The sequence below is a fragment of the Tiliqua scincoides genome, chromosome 2, assembly GCF_035046505.1.
Source record: "Tiliqua scincoides isolate rTilSci1 chromosome 2, rTilSci1.hap2, whole genome shotgun sequence".
NCBI classification, from domain to species: Eukaryota; Metazoa; Chordata; class Lepidosauria; order Squamata; family Scincidae; genus Tiliqua; species Tiliqua scincoides.
In genome coordinates this window covers 269,816,785-269,838,401 of record NC_089822.1, presented here as the reverse complement: position 1 = coordinate 269,838,401, position 21,617 = coordinate 269,816,785, and the positions used below count along the sequence as shown (strand labels likewise).

At 51.2% G+C, this 21,617-nt stretch overlaps 1 protein-coding gene across 1 annotated transcript in view; it reads right to left on the bottom strand.

Moving 5' to 3' along the window:
* The window catches only part of LOC136639188 (zinc finger protein 721-like), a 117,059-nt gene extending 101,955 nt beyond the window's left edge, over positions 1–15,104 (bottom strand). The window contains exons 1-6 of the mRNA XM_066613192.1: positions 15,078–15,104; positions 13,256–13,801; positions 8,939–9,081; positions 4,940–5,063; positions 3,926–4,052; positions 176–2,386 (exon numbers count right to left, since the gene is read on the bottom strand). Of these exons, the coding sequence (XP_066469289.1) occupies positions 176–2,386; positions 3,926–4,052; positions 4,940–5,063; positions 8,939–9,081; positions 13,256–13,801; positions 15,078–15,104 (3,178 nt within the window). The remainder of the gene's footprint in view (positions 1–175; positions 2,387–3,925; positions 4,053–4,939; positions 5,064–8,938; positions 9,082–13,255; positions 13,802–15,077) is intronic.
* Between the last annotated feature and the right edge of the window lie 6,513 nt (positions 15,105–21,617).

The window sequence follows — 21,617 nt, the reverse complement described above, 5'->3', positions numbered from 1 at the left end:
TTCGCAGCATTTCACTTTGCTGAAAAGTCTGTTGTGTGTTCACATGAAATACTCACTTGGATTGACATGGTCTCTCTCTGGTGTGCATTCATGAGCCATTGGGGCTGATGAAAACACTTCTATTGATTCTCCCCTGTGTGGGTTCTTAGATGCAAAGTCAGGCCTGAGCTCTGACTGAAGCTCTTCCCACACTCCAAGCATTTATATGGTTTCTCACCGGTGTGGGTTCTTTGATGCAAAGTCAGGCTGTCACTCCGACTGAATTTCTTTCCACACTCCTTGCATTTATATGGTTTCTCCCCTGTATGAGTCCTTAGATGCTTAGTCAGGGTTGAGCTATCACTGAAGCTTTTTCCACACTCCTTGCATTTATATGGTTTCACCCCTGTGTGGGTTCTTTGATGCGCAGTCAGGTTTGAGCTCACACGGAAGCTCTTTCCACACTCCAAGCATGTATATGGTTTCTCCCCTGTGTGGGTTCTTAGATGCAAAGCCAGCTGTGAGCTCACACTGAAGCTCTTTCCACACTCCAAGCATTTATATGGTTTCTCACCTGTGTGGGTTCTTAGATGCAAAGTCAGCTGTGAGCTCACACTGAAGCTCTTTCCACACTCCAAGCATTTATATGGTTTCTCCCCTGTGTGGGTTCTTAGATGCAAAGTCAGTTGTGAGCTCACACTGAAGCTCTTTCCACACTCCAAGCATTTATATGGTTTCTCACCTGTGTGGGTTCTTTGATGCAAAGTCAGTTGTATGTTCTGATTGAAGCTCTTCTCACACACCAGGCATTTATGTGGTTTTTCCCCTCTGTGAGTTCTTTGATGCAAAGTCAGGCTGTCACTCCGACTGAATTTCTTTCCACACTCCTTGCATTTATATGGTTTCTCCCCTGTATGAGTTGTTAGATGCTTAGTCAGAGTTGAGCTATCACTGAAGCTCTTTCCACACTCCTTGCATTTATATGGTTTCTCCCCTGTGTGAGTTCTTTGATGCACCGTCAGGGTTGAGCTATCACTGAAACTCTTCCCACACTCCAAGCATTTATATGGTTTCTCCCCTGTGTGGGTTCGTTGATGCACACTTAGGGTTGAGCTCAAACTGAAGCTCTTTCCACACTCCAAGCATTTATATGGTTTCTCCCCTGTGTGTGTTATTTGATGCAAAGTCAGGTTTGAGCTTTCACTGAAGCTCTTTCCACACGCCTTGCATTTATATGGTTTCTCCCCTGTATGAGTTCTTAGATGCTTAGCCAGGCTTGAGCTCACACTGAAGCTCTTTCCGCACTCCAGGCATTTATATGGTTTCTCTCCTGAGTGAATTCTTTGATGCAAAGTCAGGTCTGAACTTTGTCTGAAGTTCTTTCCACACTCCAAGCACTGACATGGCTTCTCTCCTGTGTGGATTCTGTGATGCAGATTCAGACCAGCATTCGTTCTGAAACACTTTCCACATTCCAAGCATTTATATGGTTTCTCTCCGATATGAATTTTTTGATGCGTAGTCATGTGTGAGTTTTGACTAAAGCATTTTCCGCACTCCAAGCATTTATATGGTTTCTCACCAGTGTGAGTTCTTTGATGTGAAGTCAGGGCTGAGCTCACACTGAAGCTCTTTCCACACTCCAGGCATTTATATGGTTTCTCCCCTGTGTGGGTTCTTAGATGCGAAGTCAGGTGTGAGCGCACACTGAAGCTCTTTCCACACTCCAGGCATTTATATGGTTTCTCCCCTGTGTGGGTTCGATAATGGTAACTGAGGCTTCCTTTCTCTCTGAAACACTTTCCACACTCTGAGCATTCAAATGGCTTCTCCCCAGTGTGGGTTCTTTGATGTTGTCTAAGTATTGATTTAAAGCTAAAGGTCTTTCCACATTGAGGGCATTTTTCCTTCCTCTTTCCTGTTCCTTTTTTGGGATTAACTGGGATGAAATCACCACCCTGAGAAGCATCAGATTTATTCCTCCTTTTCTCTGCCTGGTTCCTCTCCTGCTTCTTTGATCTCTCTTGATATGAATCTTTCTCCTGGGTGTGGCTCTTCTTATGGGAAGCAAGATGTGTGCCTGAACAGAAGCTCTTTCTCCTCTCAGGACACTGAAATGATTTATCTCCTGGGTGGCTTTTGCAGTGTTTATTAATGCTGGATTTACAACTGGTTGTTTCCTCATGCAAAGGATACATCTCACTTCTCCTTACTTTGGAATGTTCCTCTTTGATCGGGATTTTATGGAGACAAACAACAAGTTTTCTCCTCCAGGCAGGTGCTGGGCTTTCCACTTGCCTCCATGATCTGTCCTGGCCTCCTAGAGTCACTTTCTCTACATCAAGCAAGGTTTCTGGGGACACTCCACGTGGTTCCCTCTGATCCCCACTGTCTTCTCTCTTGTTTCCTGAAACAGAGACAGAATCCTGATTAACACTGCAGCAGGGAAATGGAGCCTCTGAAGCGCACTCCTAGGCATGTATACTCTGAAGCAGCTGTTCTGCAACTGTGGGTCCGTGGCCCACCCATTGGTCATGACCCAATATTGGGTGGTTCACAAAACTGATAGGTAGATTAGACTCTGTGCATCAAGGGCCATTCAACCTGCTACTTGAGGGGAGCACTGCTGCCCAATCAGCATTGTAGCCACATGGCTTGAGTGGCTGGCAACGTGGAACTTTTGATGTGGGTCTCAATGCCAAAATGTTTGATAACCATGCTCTGAAGTAAACCCAATGGAATCAGTGGTACTTACTCCCAGGAAAGGCAGTAAAGGACTGAGATGCTGCTCAATGATCAACTCTCAATTAGCTGTTTTGGAGGAGTAGCCCAATCATGGCTGCAACTTGGCCTGTTGACCTGATCGCCAGGCGACTTGGGAGAAGGAAGATTCTCCCTGATTCTCCAAACTCTGTGAGTGCCTCCCCAGACAAGCTCAGGAAGAGCTGCTTTAAAGGCAGCTGCCAGAGGCCTGTCATCCCCTTGCCTGACCTGGGTGTGAAATCTCCTGGAAGGACAAAGCAATTCAAAAGAAAATAGCTGGTCAGTCTAGAACAGCGTTTCTCAAACTGTGGGGCAGGACCCGCTATGTTCATAAGCCAATTTCAGGTGGGTCACATAACACCTGGCTTAGCCCACTACTGAAAATACGGAAGTGAAAATACTGGGTACAGAGCTGCTGGGCAGGGCGGGCTCCCAGTGGGAGAGAGGCAGGATGCTTTGCCCTGAGTGGGTGGGAAGAGGGGACGCTGGAAAGGGGAGGGCTCTGCAGTTGGAGAAAGGGTTGTGTTCTGCTTTGAATTCTGAGCTGGATTGTTCGCGTTCTGAGCTATGCAAAATAACAGCTGGGCTTGCTGTGTAGTAGTGGATCCTTTGGCTTACTATGGCTAAGGTGTGCAGCCTAAATTGGTATAACTTCCAGCCATGACATCATGTCCAAGTCAATGACATCACTTTCAGTAGGTCCCAACAGACTGTCATTCTGAAAAATGGGTCCTGGTGCTTAAGAACCACTGGTCTAGGACCAAGAGAAGGATGACTAAATTTGCCGGTCCCACCATTTGACCAGAAAAAACTGGCAATCTGTCAGTTATGGCACCTGCTCTAGATGCTTTTAAAAGGGAATTGGACTGATTTTTAGGAGATAGGTCCATCATGGGTTACAAGCCACAATACTAGTGGGCTATATCTGAATGCCAGGTGCCAGGGAGGGCACCAGGATGCAGGTCTCTTGCTGTCCTATGTGTTCCCTGAGGCTTCTGGTCGGCCACTGTGAGATACAGGAAACTGGACTGGATGGGCCTGTGGCCTGATCCAGTGGAGCTCTCCTTATGTTCTCATGGTCACACGCCCAGTTTCTGTGGCACATCCTGACAGTGAGAAACAGGAAGAAGAGCAGCTCAGTGCCTTTCCTGCTCACTCACCAAGGGGGAAAGGGCATCCTTACCTGGAGAGGCAATAATCCCACAGTCCTCCTCCATGACTGCCCAGTGTGGAGGCTGCAGGTCTGGACCCAGCAGAGCCCCCTCCTCCTCCGCGAAGCGCACAGCCACCTCCTCCGAGGACACTGGACCCTAGAAGGAGAAAACAGTCTCTCCTCACAAATAATGTCCCAGCTTCCAACAGAAGATCTGCTGCCCTCCGTCCAAACGAGACATTCGCATGGAGGCACTGGATATTTCCCTGAGCGTATTTGGGAAAGCAGAACAGCTGGTGCTGTAACATGTTGGCCACATTAGTCCAGTTAGTTGCCTGCATCCCTCCATCCCTCTTTTCTTTCTTTCTTTACCAGGACAGAAGCCACCCCATACAAAGCACCGAGTGCTGAAGAGGAACATCAGTCCTCCCCCAGGCAGCCAGAATAGCAACTCCAGAGCAGCCCCGTCTCTGCGGCCAGAGTTCGGACATGCACATGTTTGCTCCATCTTGGGACAGCAGGACCCATCTGCTGCTGTGCAGTGACCCTTCTGGACCCCCCTTCCTAGCCCTTTGCCTCCCCGGGGCCTCCTCCCTCAGCTGCCACCAGCTCAGCCTAGTTTTCCTTCCACGGCCTGCTCTTGTTTGTGGAGTTGGTTCTTCTCGCAGGATCTGTCCTTCCAAGTGTCTTGTAGCTGTTGACTTGCTCTGTGCAGAGCTGCTCACCACTGCAGGACTCCCTGGGAGCAGAGGGCAGCCTGCACTCTCTGAGCTGAAGGACCTGCTGTGCGCAGCCCCCTCAAGACCCCTCCTGTCTTCAGCCACCTTCTCCTGCCCAGAGGCAAGCAGAAGCCTCCGCAAGGTCCCTCTGGCACCAGTCCAGAAGTCACAACTGGGAAGGAAGGTTGCAAAGCCAACAGCCAGGAGAGACAGCTCAGCTGGGCCACGGGGCTCAAGGGGGAGAGGGCTTGCGAGGCCTGCAAGAAGGAAGAGGCACCCAAGCAGTTGCTGGCACGTTCTCTCCTCTCCTGGATCTGCCCTTTACCTTAACAGGCTGTGCAGTTGCTGATCCTGCTTCATGCAAAAGAGGAGACTGTCTGGAGTGTGGCCCCGACGCTGACTCACCACCTGTGAGGGAGACAAACATGATGATGGGTACAGTGGCGTAGCTAGAGGGGGTGCAAAGCCCCAAGTTTGGCAAGGAACCTCACCGCAGCATAAGAACATTAGAACAGCCCCACTGGATCAGGCCATAGGGCCTTTTAGTCCAGCTTCCTGTATCTCACAGCAGCCCACCAGATGCCCCAGGGAGCACACCAGATAACAAGAGACCTCATTCTGGTGCCCTCCCTTGCATCTGGCATTCTGATGTAGCCCATTTGTAAACTCAGGAGGTTGCACATACGCATAGTCCGTTGGAAAGGGCAGGCTGAGCGGAATCCAATGACCCAGAATGGTTCTGATCCAATGAATGCAGCCCCCAAAAAGCACCCGAGAATCTCCCCCCCTTTCAGCTGGGAGTCTGAGCCTGAGTCCGAAACGAAGCCACGTGGCCGCGTTTATTCGCGAGTAGGCAGACTTGCCTTAGTGGAGGCAGGCGGAGAGGCTCCAAGGACACCAGAACGGTCCTCATCCAAAGAGTGCAGCCCCCAAAAGGTTCCTCCCTCCCAGCTGCCTCCCTCCCAGTCTATGGAGCCCTGTGGAAAGCAAAGCAGTCTCATAGTCGCATTTACTTGTGAGTAGGCAGGCGTGCCTTGGCTGGTGGTCAGACCAGGCAAAGGGGAATGTGAGGACACCAGAAGGGTCCTGATCCAATGGAGCTGTAAGGGGAAGTTTTCTATTTTGCACTTGCAAAGCCAGGAGGGTCTTTGTATTGATATGCCTGAAGCAGAAGAACTTTAACTGGGCACTGGGAGGGCTGAAGAGCTCACTGGTTCTTTTTGGGGGGTTGTTATTGCAGGCAGACTACAGAGTAAGCCCCATTGACCACTATGGGACTTACTTCAGAGTAGACATGCATAGGCTTGGGCTCACAAGCTGCAATCCTACCCACACTTTCCTGAGAGTAAGCCCCATTGACCACAATAGGACTTACTTCAGAGTAGATTCACTTGGTGGAACAGGACTGGCTCCCCCTTATTTAATTATTTCTTTTATTTTAATTTAATTATTTATAATTATTTATTTTAATTTGCTTGATGATGTCACTTCTGGCCATGACATCACTTCCAATGGGTCCTGGACAGATTGTCATTCTAAAAAGTGGGTCCCAGTGCTAAAAGTTTGAGAACTGCTGCAATAAGGTGTTAGTAGTTTGGAGGAATAAAACCATCATGCTGTATATCAATCAATGCGTAATTTCATGCAGAATGCAATGAAACAAACCACATTGAAATATCTGTGTTATAACAAAAGGTACAGCCAAAAAACCGGTGTGGGCCTGGGACATTGCCCCGCCCACTACATGGGGTGACGCGCAGGCCTCCCACACCGGGTGACGCGAATTCTAGTGACCCCACTGCACCAGCTGGAAGCAGCGGTGGCAGGAGCTGCTTCAGAAGTGACCCAATTTCAGGCCCTCCCCAGCCAGCCTTTGAGCCTGGCCCCCCAACACCAGCACTCCCCCCTTCCGTCCCGATCCTTCCCACCCAGCGCAGCCCCAGACCCCCTTTGGCCCCACCGGGCTGCAGACTCGCCAGAGGGGCTAAGACCCACACTGGGGGGGAGGCAAAGGGAGGGGCGGGAGGGCTTCCCCACTGGCTTCCCCCCATTTGCCCCTCTAGCAGTGTGGAGTCACTCCTGTTAACCCTCGCAGTGCCGGGCAGCCAGGAGGATGGAGTCTTGCAGTGGTGTAGTTGGGGGGTTGAAGCACCAAGTCTTGCAGGGAGCCTCAGCGCGGCGTACAAGCGGCCCCTCCCCTTCGGAGTCATTCCAGGCCGGGGGGAGGCAAAGAGGAGGCTCCCTGCAAGACTTAGAGCTTTGTCCCCCTCCAGCTACGCCACCGGGCTGCAGTCTCATCCTGGGGACACGAGCAAAGCCCGCTGGCTGGACCCCCCCCACTCAGTCTGACGGGCGCAGATGCAGCCCAGGCTGGGCTCTCTTGGGAGGGGCGCTGCGAGGGCAGATTCCTGAAGGACAAATGGGGGGGTGAATGGGAATGGTATTTCCTCCCCCCTTTGCTTCTCCCCCCACGTGCCTGGAGTCAGGAGCTCCTGCCGGGATCTGGAGGTGAGTGTCAAGGCAGCTGGGGGGAAGGGGTGCGAGGGGGGAGATGGGAGGGGGCCCAGAAGACCATATGTGAGGACCCCCCTGCACCCTTCACCTGCACGGGAGGAGCTGCTCTTCACAGTTTCAGTTATCTAGTGGGGGCCACCACTGACTCTTATTTTTAACCCATTTCTGCCCAGCCCGCAGGTGTGCACACTGGATCCCTGTTGGTATGCAATGTTGGCACAAATGGCTCAAGCCATTGTCTACCTTACACTTGGCCTATGGCCAGCTATCTTGCGCCAGGTTCACACAGAGAGGTGGAATCTGAACCATAAGCAGGAGAAGTGGGGGAGTTTGCAGCTGACTTCCAGCATCAGGCATAGAGGTGGGGAGCGACTATTTTTTCAAGGGGGGCAATGATGTCAGGTATCTCTACTGGTGGGCAAAATAAAAGGATAAGTCTGGAGAAACATCAAATACCCGGAACTCCCCCACATTTCATGAAGAGAAAATAATGTGGGCTTTTTTTTGAAAGATGCATTCATTATCTGTAAAGCATTGTCACAATAATTGGCATAGAATAAATGCATCTCTGCATGCATGTAAAATGTATTGCCTACAAAGAAATAACATGCAACCAATCCTTTCATTTACACACCAGTACAATACACAGGCTGGCAACCCTGCAAAAGTAAAACGTATCACTGTGATGCAGGTAGTATTTACTTGTATTGAAAGTGCCAATTTAATACCTATTTAACACCTACATAGCGCCTGTCTAGCATCTATCTAACACCTATATAATGCCTATCAAGTGCCTACGCAACACCTATCTATCACCTATATAGTGCCTATTTAACACCTACAAAGCACCTAACTAGCATCTAACACCTATATAATGCCTACCTAGCACCTACCTAGCACCTTTATAATACCTATCTAACACCTATATAATGTCTATTTAACACCTACCTAGCGCCTAACTAGCACCTATCTAACACCTATACAGTGCCTATTTAACACCTATATAGTGCCTGTCTAGCGCCTACCCATCACCTATCTAATGCCTATATAGCACCTATCTAGCACCTATATAATATTTGTCGATGACACACTGCTGATGCATTGATACATATTAAAATAAAATTTATTTGCATAAAAGCAAGAGGAAAGATATGCTAGTCAAATACAGTAACGTAATTGGAGCACTAGTTTTTTTCCAGTATTCATTACTTTTAAAAAGCAAAGTCCAGAAGATTTGAATTTATTGGATCTAAATATGCGGGGAGCGGGGAGGAGGCAGAAGGCAGAAGGAAGGCATTCTGGGATGGGGGAGGGCAGTCCCAGGGACAGGTGGGTGGGGAGCGGGAGGTGGGGCTGGAACCCAGCTCTTATGCCCCCAGATCCTAGCTCCAGTTCCCGAATAGCACAGAACTGCCGAACTACTCCACTCTCCTCTGACTTCTGCCACCTCTGGAGGGGGTCAGGGGCTGCAGTGGCTTACCCGGGGGTAAGGGAAAGAGTTTCTCCTTACCTCCGCTGAGCCTCTTTGGGGCCTGTTATGTCCAACTCGGGAGTGGAGTCAAGGGCTGTGATGTCTACTGGGTGGTCCAGACCTGTCCAGTCCTTCCCTTGCCAGCACGAAGAAAGGGGAGCTGCAGAAAGGGTTTTTTTGGGGGTAAAATCTGATACTAAAGTAAATAAGGTCATTCATCTGAGGGGTTTCGTCACTGGAACCCCCTGGGCACACCCCATTTACAGTGAAAGTAAAGTCCGAAATAGTCCATAAGAAGGTGCCACTTACTTCACGTGTCCCCTCTCAAGTATCTCTCACCAGGAGTTGCGCGGATGCAGCCGCCCTTTGGAAGGTAGGTGTGCCCGGGTAGTTCCCTTGGAACTGGGGTTGTCTTCGGAGGCTTTGGGGTTGTGCTCTCTTCGCTCCCCCAGGTGGTCTCTGGCCCTGCTGTCACCGGGTTCCTGGTATGGACGGATGGGGAATTCTTCTTCCCCCAGGTAAGTGAGGTCAGACTGGATATGCTGCAGGGGCTCCCTCCAGCCGGGGCTCTCCAGCAGCCCTGGGAAGGACCTCCTGTCTTGGGAAGCGAGGCAGCACTTTGGTCTGGTTCCTCTTTCTCCCTTCCTCCTCCTCCTCTCCCTGGGCTGAAGTCTAGGGCCTCTCCCAGCCTGAGGTTGCCTCCAGGCTGGGTCTGCTCCCAGGCTGCAGCTGCTCCCTCCTCCAGAGGCCTGGCCTTCCTCCACCCCTCTACTCACCTCTCTCCTCCCTCAGGAATGTGCCTCCTCCTCCTGTGGCTGCCTGGCCTCTTCCTGACCTCGATTTGTGAGATCTCAGGTCTTCCTCTTGCATGTCTGGCCCTGCCTGTTAAAAGGGGCAGCTGCAGCTGGGCTGCCCTGTCTCCTGGGAGGCTTCTGCCTGCTCAATGGGTGAGTAGGCTGTCTGTAGTGGTGGTCCAAGAACCTTACCCTCCCTGGCTGGCTCCTTGCCCCCCCCAGGGCAGTCCCCTGGGGGTTCCTTGGGCTGGCCTCCTCCTCCCCTGCAGTGGGTCGCACCCAGGGTAAGACCCTGGGTGGCAGGGCCTGTCTTGCACTGGATCCAGCACAGCCTCCTAGCCTGCCTGTTCCAGTGCAAGATAAGATGGCACTGCATGTTTCTTCCCCAGCAGCAAGACTGGAGGAGTTCGGAATAGTTTGCCTGTCCTGCTACCAGGGAAAGGAGAACTTATCATATCAGGTGTGGGGCTGCCTGAGGTCACCATAAAGACGCTGGACTGTGATGGGCTTGTTACAGTGGGGGTCAAATCTGACTAATCACCTGGGAGGCCCTGAGTCCAAATAGATGTGGTGCCAAGATGAAGCATTATACTATTTTATGGTCCCATCAGGCCAGCACAGGAGGCACATCCCTTTGCCAGTTCACCTCCAAGGCTGGTGGCTGATTCCTGACACCTGCCATTCCAGACCCCCATAACCTGATCTGTATTTGACCCACAGCTGACCCTTGGCCTTCATACTCCAGGAGGTTAGGCATGCAGCTCCCAGTTGGTTCCTAAGCAACCTTGGGCACAACCCTAACCCACTTTCCAGCACCAACATAAGGGCAATGCAGCTCTGAGGGAAGGGAACAAACATTCCCTTGCTTTGAGGAGGCCTCTGTGAACGACACCCAACAGCCCACATCCCATTGGCACCCCATGCCAGCGCTGGAAAGTGGGTTAGGATTTGGCCCTTGTCTCTTGAGACCCAGCTGTTCTTTCCCAGATACAGGCTGAGCCTGGAGAGTAAAGAACACATTAAAGCAAATCCATTTAAAGACAGCCTTGCTGACCGTTGTGATGTCAAGACAGAATAATGAAGCAGACAGTCCATCAGTCAGTCTCCCTCTGGCTGTTAGGAAGCTTCTCTAGCGGGAAGGGGGGTCTCAAGGAGAAGGGGGGGCTTGGAGAATTTCCTCAAGGGCCAAACCCCTACTGGTATATATGCCACTACCAGAGTCTCTGAGATGAATTTTATCAGGGGGTACAAAGTTTCTTTTGGGCCCCTTTGCAAAGGGGGAGGGGTGGCGGGTGAGCAGAACAGGGGCAGGGAAGGGCAAAGCAGGGTGGTGGGAGGGTAGAGGCAGCTGGAAACGTCTTTGGAGCCCAGTTCTACCCACCCATGTGGCATCAGTAGTGTCCTCAGTCATGGTAGTGTTCCCAGCATCCCATACAGGCAACAAATCTGACTAGATAGGAAAATGTCAGATCCCAGGAAATGTCTGGACCCCTCCTTTGGTTCCTGGGCCCCCCTTTAGACCCTGGGCCTGGGTACAAATTACCCGGATGAAAATGGTACTGAACCAAAAGCAGTTGTGATGTACAGTGTGCAACTCTTTCTCCTTCTGTTACGTAAATGGGCTTTTGTGACTGACACAATTCTAATTTTTGTTGACTTTTCAGTGCTGTAAAAGTTTGCAAGCCCTGGTCTGATCACATCATCTAGTTACCAGATTAGGATACAACCCCTATTACACAGCAGCTCTTCTTTAAAGGTTGAGGCTTTGGGGAGATGAAAGTGCTATGGGATGCAGGATAAATTTGGAAGGGTTTGTGTAAGATCTGGAGTGATGCTTACATTTCATTGCCAAGAAAGGTGTCACACATTTCTGCTGAGTTGTTGCTCTTGGTCCTGCTTTGTCCTTCAGCCTCCTGACTTGGAGGAGTGATCTGCAGCTGGTTTCTTACTGGGACATGGTTCAGATGCTGGGATCACCTTGGCTGCCAGGCCATGGTCTACTCTACATGACCAAAAGTGTCCTCAGTAGCATGAGTCAGTGGAATCTGGAAGGGGCCTGATTGCGTAGAAATTTCTATAAACTTTCAAGACACCTTGGGGGGGGGGCTCCTATTCCCACGAGAAAGCTTTGGCTAGGGACATTGCCAGTCTCCATTCAACATGCTTTGCACAGTGGCCAGCCAATGCCTCAAAGGAATCAGCAGCAGAAGATGGGCAGAGCTCCCCAACAACTAGCACTCAGAGATACACTGCCTGTGGAGCTGGAGGTTCCATTTTAACCCAAGATGGGCCCCCCTCCTCTTTCCCTACAAGTGCGAAATCTTCTTAGACCCTTTGAGAGACAGACTTTGTCAAAAGTTGATTGATTCTTCTTTTGGGAGTCCCTAACTCTACCACACCCTGCCTTGTTTTCATAGCAGTGATTGAACACCTTGCAATAAGATGGCCCTTAGAGAGCTGAAACTATTTCATGGGCTGAAGAGTCCACTCTGGGACTTCCTCTTCAGCATTCACATTACCAGGTCCTGCCCTTCAGGAAAGAAGAAAGTTTCCTTGACTGCAGTCAAAAGAAATCTATTCTAGAACCCAGGCCCCAGACAACCCCCCCAACAGGCTAGTAAGCACAGTGGAACTGCTGTCCAGTCCAAACTCTTGAGTAACCCCACATAGGCTGCTTTGAAGTCATTTCACTTCAATGCAAAGAATAAAGACACTGCAGATTTCCACCCCCCCCCCTCATTTCTGCAGCTCTCAGCAAGGCCATTATACACTTTGAAAAAATAAACCACCATCTCCTTCTTCCTCTTGCTTTGTCCAAGGTGGGAAAAAGGAGCTTCTCCACCTGCCTGCCTTGCTAGTCTCCTCTTTGGAGGTGCAAAGTCTTTCCTTTCACTCACCCAAATCCCCACCAAGCTAACACCAGCAGAAGGACCAGGATCCAGCCACACCCAGATGGAGCAGAGGGCAGAGCTAAGCCAGTGCCTTTGATCAGCTCATAGCCTCCTCTTTTCCATTTCCACTATGTCCTTTTTGAGATGTGGCGACCAGAACTGGACACAATACTCCAGGTGTTGCCTCACCATCGATTTGTACAACAGCATTATAATATTCGCCGTTTTGTTCTCAATACCTTTTCTGATGATCCCAAGCATAGAATTGGCCTTCTTCACTGCCGCCGCACATTGGGTCGACACTTTCATCGACCTGTCCACCACCACTCCAAGATCTCTCTCCTGATCTGTCACAGACAGCTCAGAACCCTTCAGGCTATATGTGAAGTTTTGATTTTTCCCCCCTTGGGGGGGGGGCTCCTTTTCCCACCCTGGTGCAACTGGCTGACCTGTTGCCAGATATTTCGATGGACTGGACTCTTGTTTTTGTCCTGGGAGCAACATTCTGATGAACATTTGAACTCACCTTTCCAAGGAAGGCTCCCTCCTTTCTAAGTAGGGGCTTTTTTCTTTTCATAAAATGCCATTTGAAAACTGTCTCTGAAGGGGGGGATTCCGTGGCTGCCTTGGAGTGCGGCTCTGATGCTGTTATTCAGGGAGTGGTGGGGGCTCTGCTGAAGGCTGATCTGCCCTGGGTGGGTGGAGGGAGCCTGGCATTCAGCCCCTCTACCCCACAGCAGTCTCTTCATGGCTGGGAGCCAAGAGGAAGAGCATTGAGAAGGGGAGAAGGGTCCAAGTCTTCCCACCACGCTGGTTCCGCGCCCAGGCCAGATCTTCCTTAGTGCAGCAGTTCTCAAGCAGTGGGGCCAGGACCCACCAGTGGGTCGTGACCCAACTTTTGGTGGATGGTGAAACTGACAGGCGGTGGCGTAGCCAGAGGGGGGCAAAGCACTGACTGAGTTCTGCCTTACCTGCAAGCGGCCCAAGCGGTTGGGAGCCCTGCCGGGCGGGAGGTGGATGCAGGACGGGGCGCGGGGCAGCCTCCCTTGGCTCCCCCCGCCCGGAGTGGCTCCAAAGGGGCGGGTGCCAGGCTGGGGAGAGACCCGGAGCCGCGCAGGGCGCATCGGAGGCCGGCGGGGAGCTGCGGGGTCCAGACGCAGAGGAACCCCCGCAGAGTCCTCTCGGCTGCGCGGCACTGCCAGGGTTAAGCGGAGCCACTGGGGGGGGCGGAGTGGGGCAGCCCCTTCCTCCTCCGCCCCTTTCGCCTCCTGCAGGCGCGCCTGCAGCCCCTCTCCGGAGCGCCCAGCCGGGACCAGGAGGAGCCGGTCTGAGGGGTAAGAAGGAGTCGGTCTGCTGTGGGGGGCCGCAGGGACGTGGACTGTCCAAAGCCCGGTGGCGATCACGGGGGGAGCACTGAGGACCCCCCCCCAGCCAAGACCCCTCCGGAAGGCTGCCCAGGACCCCAAATGTGCCCCCAACAGCTGCACCTGTTCAGTCCAGGAGCCTGGGATGGAGATCTGGGAGATGACCCCGGGGGAGGGTGGAAGGGCGTCTCCCCCCAGCCAGCCCCACTCGCAGCACCCCACAGCCTGGCGGGGCTGCTCTTCAGGCCTCAAACAGACCAGCTCACACTCAGCAGCAGTGAGAAAACAAGCCCCCCCCCCACCCCAGTGCCAGGCTCCAGCACCCCTTCTGGGCTGTAAGCAGTGGGGAGCATCTGGGCAGTGTGGGGGGCCAGTCCAGGAGGGCCACCACTCTGGGACTCCTCCTGCCCCAGGAGAGGGAGCGGAGCAGGCAGGGCTGCCCCGGAAACTCATTCCAATCTCTGGGACTCCAGTGGCTGTTCCCACCCCAGCTTGGGAGTGGATTTCTACTGCTCTCTACTGGTCCTGCAGAGAGAAGGCGCTGCCCCTTGTGGCCATCAGCCTCCCCCAGCCAGGGATGGTGCATAAAGCAGGGCTCCATCTGGTGACCTCAGAGGGAGAGCCTGTGGGTCTGGAAGAAGGCAGTCTGCAGACCCCTCTGCCCCAGGGGTTCAAAGTTCCAAACCAGCATTCAGGAGGAACTCATCCAAAGCCTGGACTCTTTCCATTCCAGATGCCAACCAGGGCGAAAGGGAGGGAGGGAGGGTTTGGAGCTGAATCCTTCCAGCATCTGGGATTGATCCAGACAGCAGAGGGTTTGTTAAAGAGCTGAACCCCAGGAGGAGGCACTGAGGAGGACAAGGCAGACTGAGCTCCTCAGCAGTTGAGGGGAAGAGCTCCAGAGGTGTGTCCTGCGGAGAGTGACTTCCCTGCTTAGCCTCAAAACATCTGCAACTTTCAAGCTTTGAGTTGAGAGGGGTGGGAAAGAAGCCCCCAGGAGGGGAGGGAGGCCCAGGCTCTCAACCCAGCCAGTGGAGGGGGAGGGGCCTGAGAAGGCTGAAGCCGAGGGGCTGGGTGCTTTTTTACGGTGGTGCATGCTTACTTCATATTACATTTTCCATTTATATATTTAATATTGTATTTTATTTGTTGTCAGCATCTTTCCTGGTTTGAACAGAGGCCGGTGCAATAAACGTCATATGAAAATCTGCTGGATTGTGCAGTTGAAAAGGCTCTTTCCAGCACCCTTTCCTGATCCAAAAGACCCAGAGATTTTGTTGGAAGGCTGATGCTCTCAGAAGAAGGAACTGAGCAGGGGAGATCCAGCCCCAAATGTCCACCCTGTGAAGAGGAACTGCTGTACCCAGCCCGCTTCAAAACAGCCACTTCTTTCAAGGTGTGTGTCTCAGTGTCTCTCCTTTCCACTTACAGAGATAACTGGGTCATTGCTGGTCATTGCTTCCTCTGGCCTCAGAAATGTCAGCCAATGCTTTGGCTCCCATTGCTCTCTGTCACTTCTGCTCTGCTCCCGTGTGTGGGAATGTCAAGAGCTTGGCTTTGGGAGAGAGTGCACTGGAATAGATGGGTCTGAAATGCACAGATACATTCTGGTTATAGATTTGGCATTTATCTCCTCTTTTCCTGTTCTTGCTTGGCTCACGTTGGTTGGTGACAAAGTTTCACTGCCCCAAGGGCAGCAGAAGGTGAGGTGAAGCAAGATGGGGGATGAAATGGGGCCTGTGGAAATCCACTCCTGACCTTTCCGGTGCGGTTGTGCTCAGTGCCGTCTACATGCCATTTAAGAATGAAACTGCTCACAGAAGAGTCCCACAGTACCAAATAATGCTGTCTTAGGATTTATAAAAGGTGCTGATAGGCCTGTGAGAGTTCAGAGGGAGGCCCTCCTCTTCTGACTTCTCCACAGAAATGTCTGTCGTTCACCAAGGCTTACCAAGCTGCCTCCATCCCTGGACTAGGTCAGGTTGTAGCAGGCCAAGCAGCCTCGAATATGCTTCTTCTCCACAATGGCTAATTGCGGAGACAATCTCCTAGCAGGGCTGAAGTCAGTGCCACAGCATCCATGGGTGTTTACTTCTGAGTCCACATCTCTGAACATGTGCTTTCGAGGTTCCAGTTCCCTATTGCACTGCTAATCAGGCCTGCGGGGAATGGGGAGAGAGGAGCCCCAGCTAGGTGGAGAGGGGGAGGGGCTGATGCTGATGCCAGAGCAGAGCTCAGGTAGAGGCTGCTGGCCCAAGATTGAGCAAACGTGCTTGGCTGAACTCTGGCCGCAGAGACTGGACTGCTCTGGTGTTGGCCATTCTAGCTGCCTGGTTGAGGACTGATGTTTCCCTTCAGGACTCGGTGCTCTGTATGGTATTGGCATCTGTTCAGATAAAGAAAGAGAGAGGATGGATGGATGGATGGATGGAGGCAACCAATTGGACTAATGTGGCCAAACATGACATAGGCAACCAGCTGCTCTTCTTTCCCAAATACACTGCAGGGAAATATCCAGTGGCTCCACCCAAATGTCTCTTTTCAGACTGTGGACAGCAGAGCAGGTGGATCTTCTGTTGGAAGCTGGGACATTATTTGTGAGGAGAGACTGTTTTCTCCTTCCAGGGCCCTTCATCTTCAGAGCAGGTGGCTGTGAGCTTCGCTGTGAGAAGGAGGGGGCTCTGCTGGGTCCAGGCCAAAAGCCTCCACAAGGGGAAGCCATGAGGGAAGATTGCGGGATTGTGGCCTCTCCAGGTAAGGATGCTCTTTTTCCTTTTGGCAAATGCACTGAAGAGGCATGAACGCCTCTTGTGATGGGACGGCAGGTTACCCATTAATTGATGGTTGCCCAGGACCAGGTGCTTCTGCTGAAGGGATTTTGCCTGATTTGTCTGTCCTTCCTTTTATCTTCAGGGGAATGTGGGATTTCCTGAAGGGGAATGTGGGCTTTCCTGGTTACCCATTGCTTGTGCCTGATGTCACCATCAGTGGTTGGGCTCTTTCTGGCCTGCTGTAATGGGGACATGATGGGCGTCTGATATGTTACTCATGGGGTGTTTTATGTTAAAGTGGAAGTAGAGGCAGAAGTTAGGAAACAGGAGTGGAGCCTTATTCCTTATTTAAATAAATTTTTTAACTCACACTTATTGTAAACTTTTAATTACTTAAATTGATTTGATTTTGTCATGTGGGGGGATGTTAAACATTTTTCTGCTTGATGACATCACTTCCAGGCTAATGATATGGCTTCCTATGGGTCCCGCCCGATTGTTGTTCTAAAAAGTGGGTCCTGATGCTAAAGAGGTTTGAGAACCCTTGTTTAGGTCATTCACCTTTTAGGAGATTCACACCCAGGTCAGGCAAAGGGATGACAGACCTCTGGCTGCTGCAAGGTCTTTGCCTATAAAGCAACTCTTCCTGCCAGCCTGGGGGTGTCTTTCATGGAGTTTGGGGACAGAGGGAAGCCCCTTCTCCTGAGTCAGTCCCAGCAGCTCCCCAGGGATTCAAGCAGGGACTTCTACCAGCCCTACCTTAAGTTGGTGCCAGGGATGTATTCCGGCAACCCCTGCATCCAAAGCAGGTTCTCTCTCACTGAGATATGGCTGTTCTGGACTGGGGTGGAGCTCCAGTGCTCAGGGGAAGGCCAGGTCTTGTCTCCGCTTGCTGAACTTTCCGGGCTCTTTGCAAGAGGGACTTGCCTTGGAAGGAGGAGGGTGGACAGTTGGCCTTCTCGTTGAGGCTTCCCTTCCATGTGCTGAGAGGCGAAGGAAAGACACATGGCTGGTTTCAACAGGTCCTCTGAGAGGAATTTTATCAGGGGGTACAAAGTTTCTTTTGGGGACAAAATGAGGTGGGGAAGGGCAGCAATGGGGCAGGCAGAAAGGGGGTGGGGAGAGTTCAAGAGACATCCTCCATGATAAGTATACATAACTACAGTTTGAGACTAATTATTCGCATGGGTTCCGTTCCAAGCACACGCGTGGATTTAAAAAAACCTATACCAAATCAATTTATCCCAACCCTGCCTCCTGCTCCCTGCCCCCCCACCTGCCCCCGGGGCCACCCATCGCCCTCCCCCCACCTAGGAATGCCCTCCTCCTCCTCCCTGCCCCCCCACGCCTACCTTTTGTCCTTGTGTCGGCTCATAAGAACAGAACATAAGAACATAAGAACAGCCCCACTGGATCAGGCCATAGGCCCATCTGGTCCAGCTTCCTGTATCTCACAGCGGCCCACCAAATGCCCCAGGGAGCACACCAGATAACAAGAGACCTCATCCTGGTGCCCTCCCCTGCATCTGAAATTCTGACATAACGATTTCTAAAATCAGGAGGTTGCGCATACACATCATGGCTTGTACCCCATAATGGATTTTTCCTCCAGAAACTTGTCCAATCCCCTTTTAAAGGCGTCTAGGCTAGACGCCAGCACCACATCCTGTGGCAAGGAGTTCCACAGACCAACCACACGCTGAGTAAAGAAATATTTTCTTTTGTCTGTCCTAACCCGCCCAACACTCAATTTTAGTGGATGTCCCCTGGTTCTGGTATTATGTGAGAGTGTAAAGAGCATCTCCCTATCCACTCTGTCCATCCCCTGCATAATTTTGTATGTCTCAATCATGTCCCCCCTCAGGCGTCTCTTTTCTAGGCTGAAGAGGCCCAAACGCCGTAGCCTTTCCTCATAAGGAAGGTGCCCCAGCCCCGAAATCATCTTAGTCGCTCTCTTTTGCACCTTTTCCATTTCCACTATGTCTTTTTTGAGATGCGGCGACCAGAACTGGACACAATACTCCAGGTGTGGCCTTACCATAGATTTGTACAATGTCATTATAATACTAGCCGTTTTGTTCTCAATACCCTTCCTAATGATCCCAAGCATAGAATTGGCCTTCTTCACTGCCGCCGCACATTGGGTCGACACTTTCATCGACCTGTCCACCACCACCCCAAGATAACGGAAACCTGGTGGAATGCGGAGAATCAGTGGGATACCGCAATCCTGGGCTATAAACTCTACAGGAGGGACAGGCAGGGGCGTGTTGGAGGTGGGGTGGCCGTTAAGGAAGGGATAGAATCCAGCAAAGTAGAGATTGAAGGTGGGTCCGACTCCACCGTAGAATCTCTGTGGGTTAAATTACCAGGCTTGTGCAGTGATGTAATACTGGGGGCGTGCTATCGTCCTCCAGACCAGAAATCGGATGGGGACCTTGAAATGAGGAAACGGATCAGGGAGGTGACAAGGAGGGACAGGGTTGTAATCATGGGGGACTTCAATTATCCTCATATTGACTGGGTCAATTTGTGTTCTGGTCACGATAAGGAAACCGGATTTCTTGACGTGCTAAATGACTGTGGCTTAGAGCAGCTAGTCACGGAGCCCACCAGAGGACAGGTGACTCTGGATTTAATATTGTGCGGTACGCAGGACCTGGTTAGAGATGTAAACGTTACTGAGCCATTGGGGATCAGTGATCATGCTGCGATCCGTTTTGACGTGCACGTTGGGGGAAGAATACCAGGCAAATCTCTAACAAAAACCCTTGACTTCCGACCGGCGGACTTCCCTCAAATGAAGGAGGTTGAAAGGAGGTTAGAAGGAGGTTGAAAGGGAGGGTAAAAAGAGTCCAATCTCTCCAGAGTGCATGGAGGCTGCTTAAAACAACAGTAATAGAGGCCCAGCAGAGGTGTATACCGCAAAGAAAGAAGGGTTCCACTAAATCCAGGAGGGTGCCCGCATGGCTAACCAGCCAAGTTAGAGAGGCTGTGAAGGGCAAGGAAGCTTCCTTCCGTAAATGGAAGTCTTTCCCTCATGAGGAGAATAAAAAGGAACATAAACTGTGGCAAAAGAAATGTAAGAAGGTGATATGGGAGGCCAAGCGGGACTATGAGGAACGCATGGCCAGCAACATTAAGAGGAATAATAAAAGCTTCTTCAAATACGTTAGAAGCAGGAAACCCGCCAGAGAAGTGGTTGGCCCTCTGGATGGTGAGGGAGGGAAAGGGGAGATAAAAGGAGACTTAGAGATGGCAGAGAAATTAATGAGTTCTTTGCATCTGTCTTCACAGCAGAAGACCTCGGGCAGATACCGCTGCCCGAACGGCCCTCCTGACCGAGGAGTTAAGTCAGATAGAGGTTAAAAGAGAAGATGTTTCAGACCTCATTGATAAATTAAAGATCAATAAGTCACCGGGCCCTGATGGCATCCACCCAAGGGTTATTAAGGAAGTGAAGAATGAAGTTGCAGATCTCTTGACTAAGGTATGCAACTTGTCCCTCAAAACGGCCATGGTGCCAGAAGATTGGAGGATAGCAAATATCACGCCTATTTTTAAAAAGGGAAAGAGGGGGGACCCGGGAAACTATAGGCTGGTCAGCCTAATATCCATACCGGGTAAGATGGTGGAATGCCTCATCAAAGATAGGATCTCAAAACACATAGACGAGCAGGCCTTGCTGAGGGAGAATCAGCATGGCTTCTGTAAGGGTAAGTCTTGCCTCACGAACCTTATAGAATTCTTTGAAAAGGTCAACAGGCATGTGGATGTGGGAGAACCCGTGGACATTATATATCTGGACTTTCAGAAGGCGTTTGACATGGTCCCTCACCAAAGGCTACTGAAAAAACTCCACAGTCAGGGAATTAGAGGACAGGTCCTCTCATGGATTGAGAACTGGTTGGAGGCCAGGAAGCAGAGAGTGGGTGTCAATGGGCAATTTTCAAAATGGAGAGAGGTGAAAAGCGGTGTGCCCCAAGGATCTGTCCTGGGACCAGTGCTTTTCAACCTCTTCATAAATGACCTGGAGACAGGGTTGAGCAGTGAAGTGGCTAAGTTTGCAGACGACACCAAACTTTTCTGAGTGGTGAAGACCAGAAGCGATTGTGAGGAGCTCCAGAAGGATCTCTCCAGACTGGCAGAATGGGCAGCAAAATGGCAGATGCGCTTCAATGTCCGTAAGTGTAAAGTCATGCACATTGGGGCAAAAAATCAAAACTTTAGATATAGGCTGATGGGTTCTGAGCTGTCTGTGACAGATCAGGAGAGAGATCTTGCGGTGGTGGTGGACAAGTCGACAGGCTGCGGCGTTTGGGCCTCTTCAGAGACGCCTGAGGGGGGACATGATTGAGACATACAAAATTATGCAGGGGATGGACAGAGTGGATAGGGAGATGGTCTTTACACTCTCACATAATACCAGAACCAGGGGACATCCACTAAAATTGAGTGTTGGGCGGGTTAGGACAGACAAAAGAAAAGATTTCTTTACTCAGCATGTGGTCGGTCTGTGGAACTCCTTGCCACAGGATGTGGTGCTGGCGTCTAGCCTAGATGCATTTAAAAGGGGATTGGACAAGTTTCTGGAGGAAAAATCCATTATGGAGTACAAGCCATGATGTGTATGTGCAACCTCCTGATTTTGGAAATGGGTTATGTCAGAATGCCAGATGCAAGGGAGGGCACCAGGATGAGGTCTCTTGTTATCTGGTGTGCTCCCTGGGGCATTTGGTGGGCCGCTGTGAGATACAGGAAGCTGGACTAGATGGGCCTATGGCCTGATCCAGTGGGGCTGTTCTTATGTTCTTATGTTCTTAAAATGTGACATTAAAAGCTGCTGTGAGAGAGTCCAGAGGGAAGCCCCCCTCTTGTGAGTTCTCTGAAGAAATGTTATCCACCAGGGCTAGCAAAGCAGCCTCCATCTTGCAATCAGGTCAGATTGCAACAGGCCAAGTTGCAGCCACAATTCAGCTACTTCTCTCCAACAGCTAATTGAGAGTTGATCACTGAGCAGCACCTCAGTCCTTGGCATCCTTTCCTGGGAGTAAGTGCCACTGAATCCATTGGGTTTACTTCTGAATATACCTTCCTAGGAGTGTGGTTTAGAGGTTCCATTTCCCTGTTGCACTGCTAATCAAGATTCTGTCTGTTTCAGGAAACAACAGAGAAGACAGTGGGGATCAGAGGGAGCC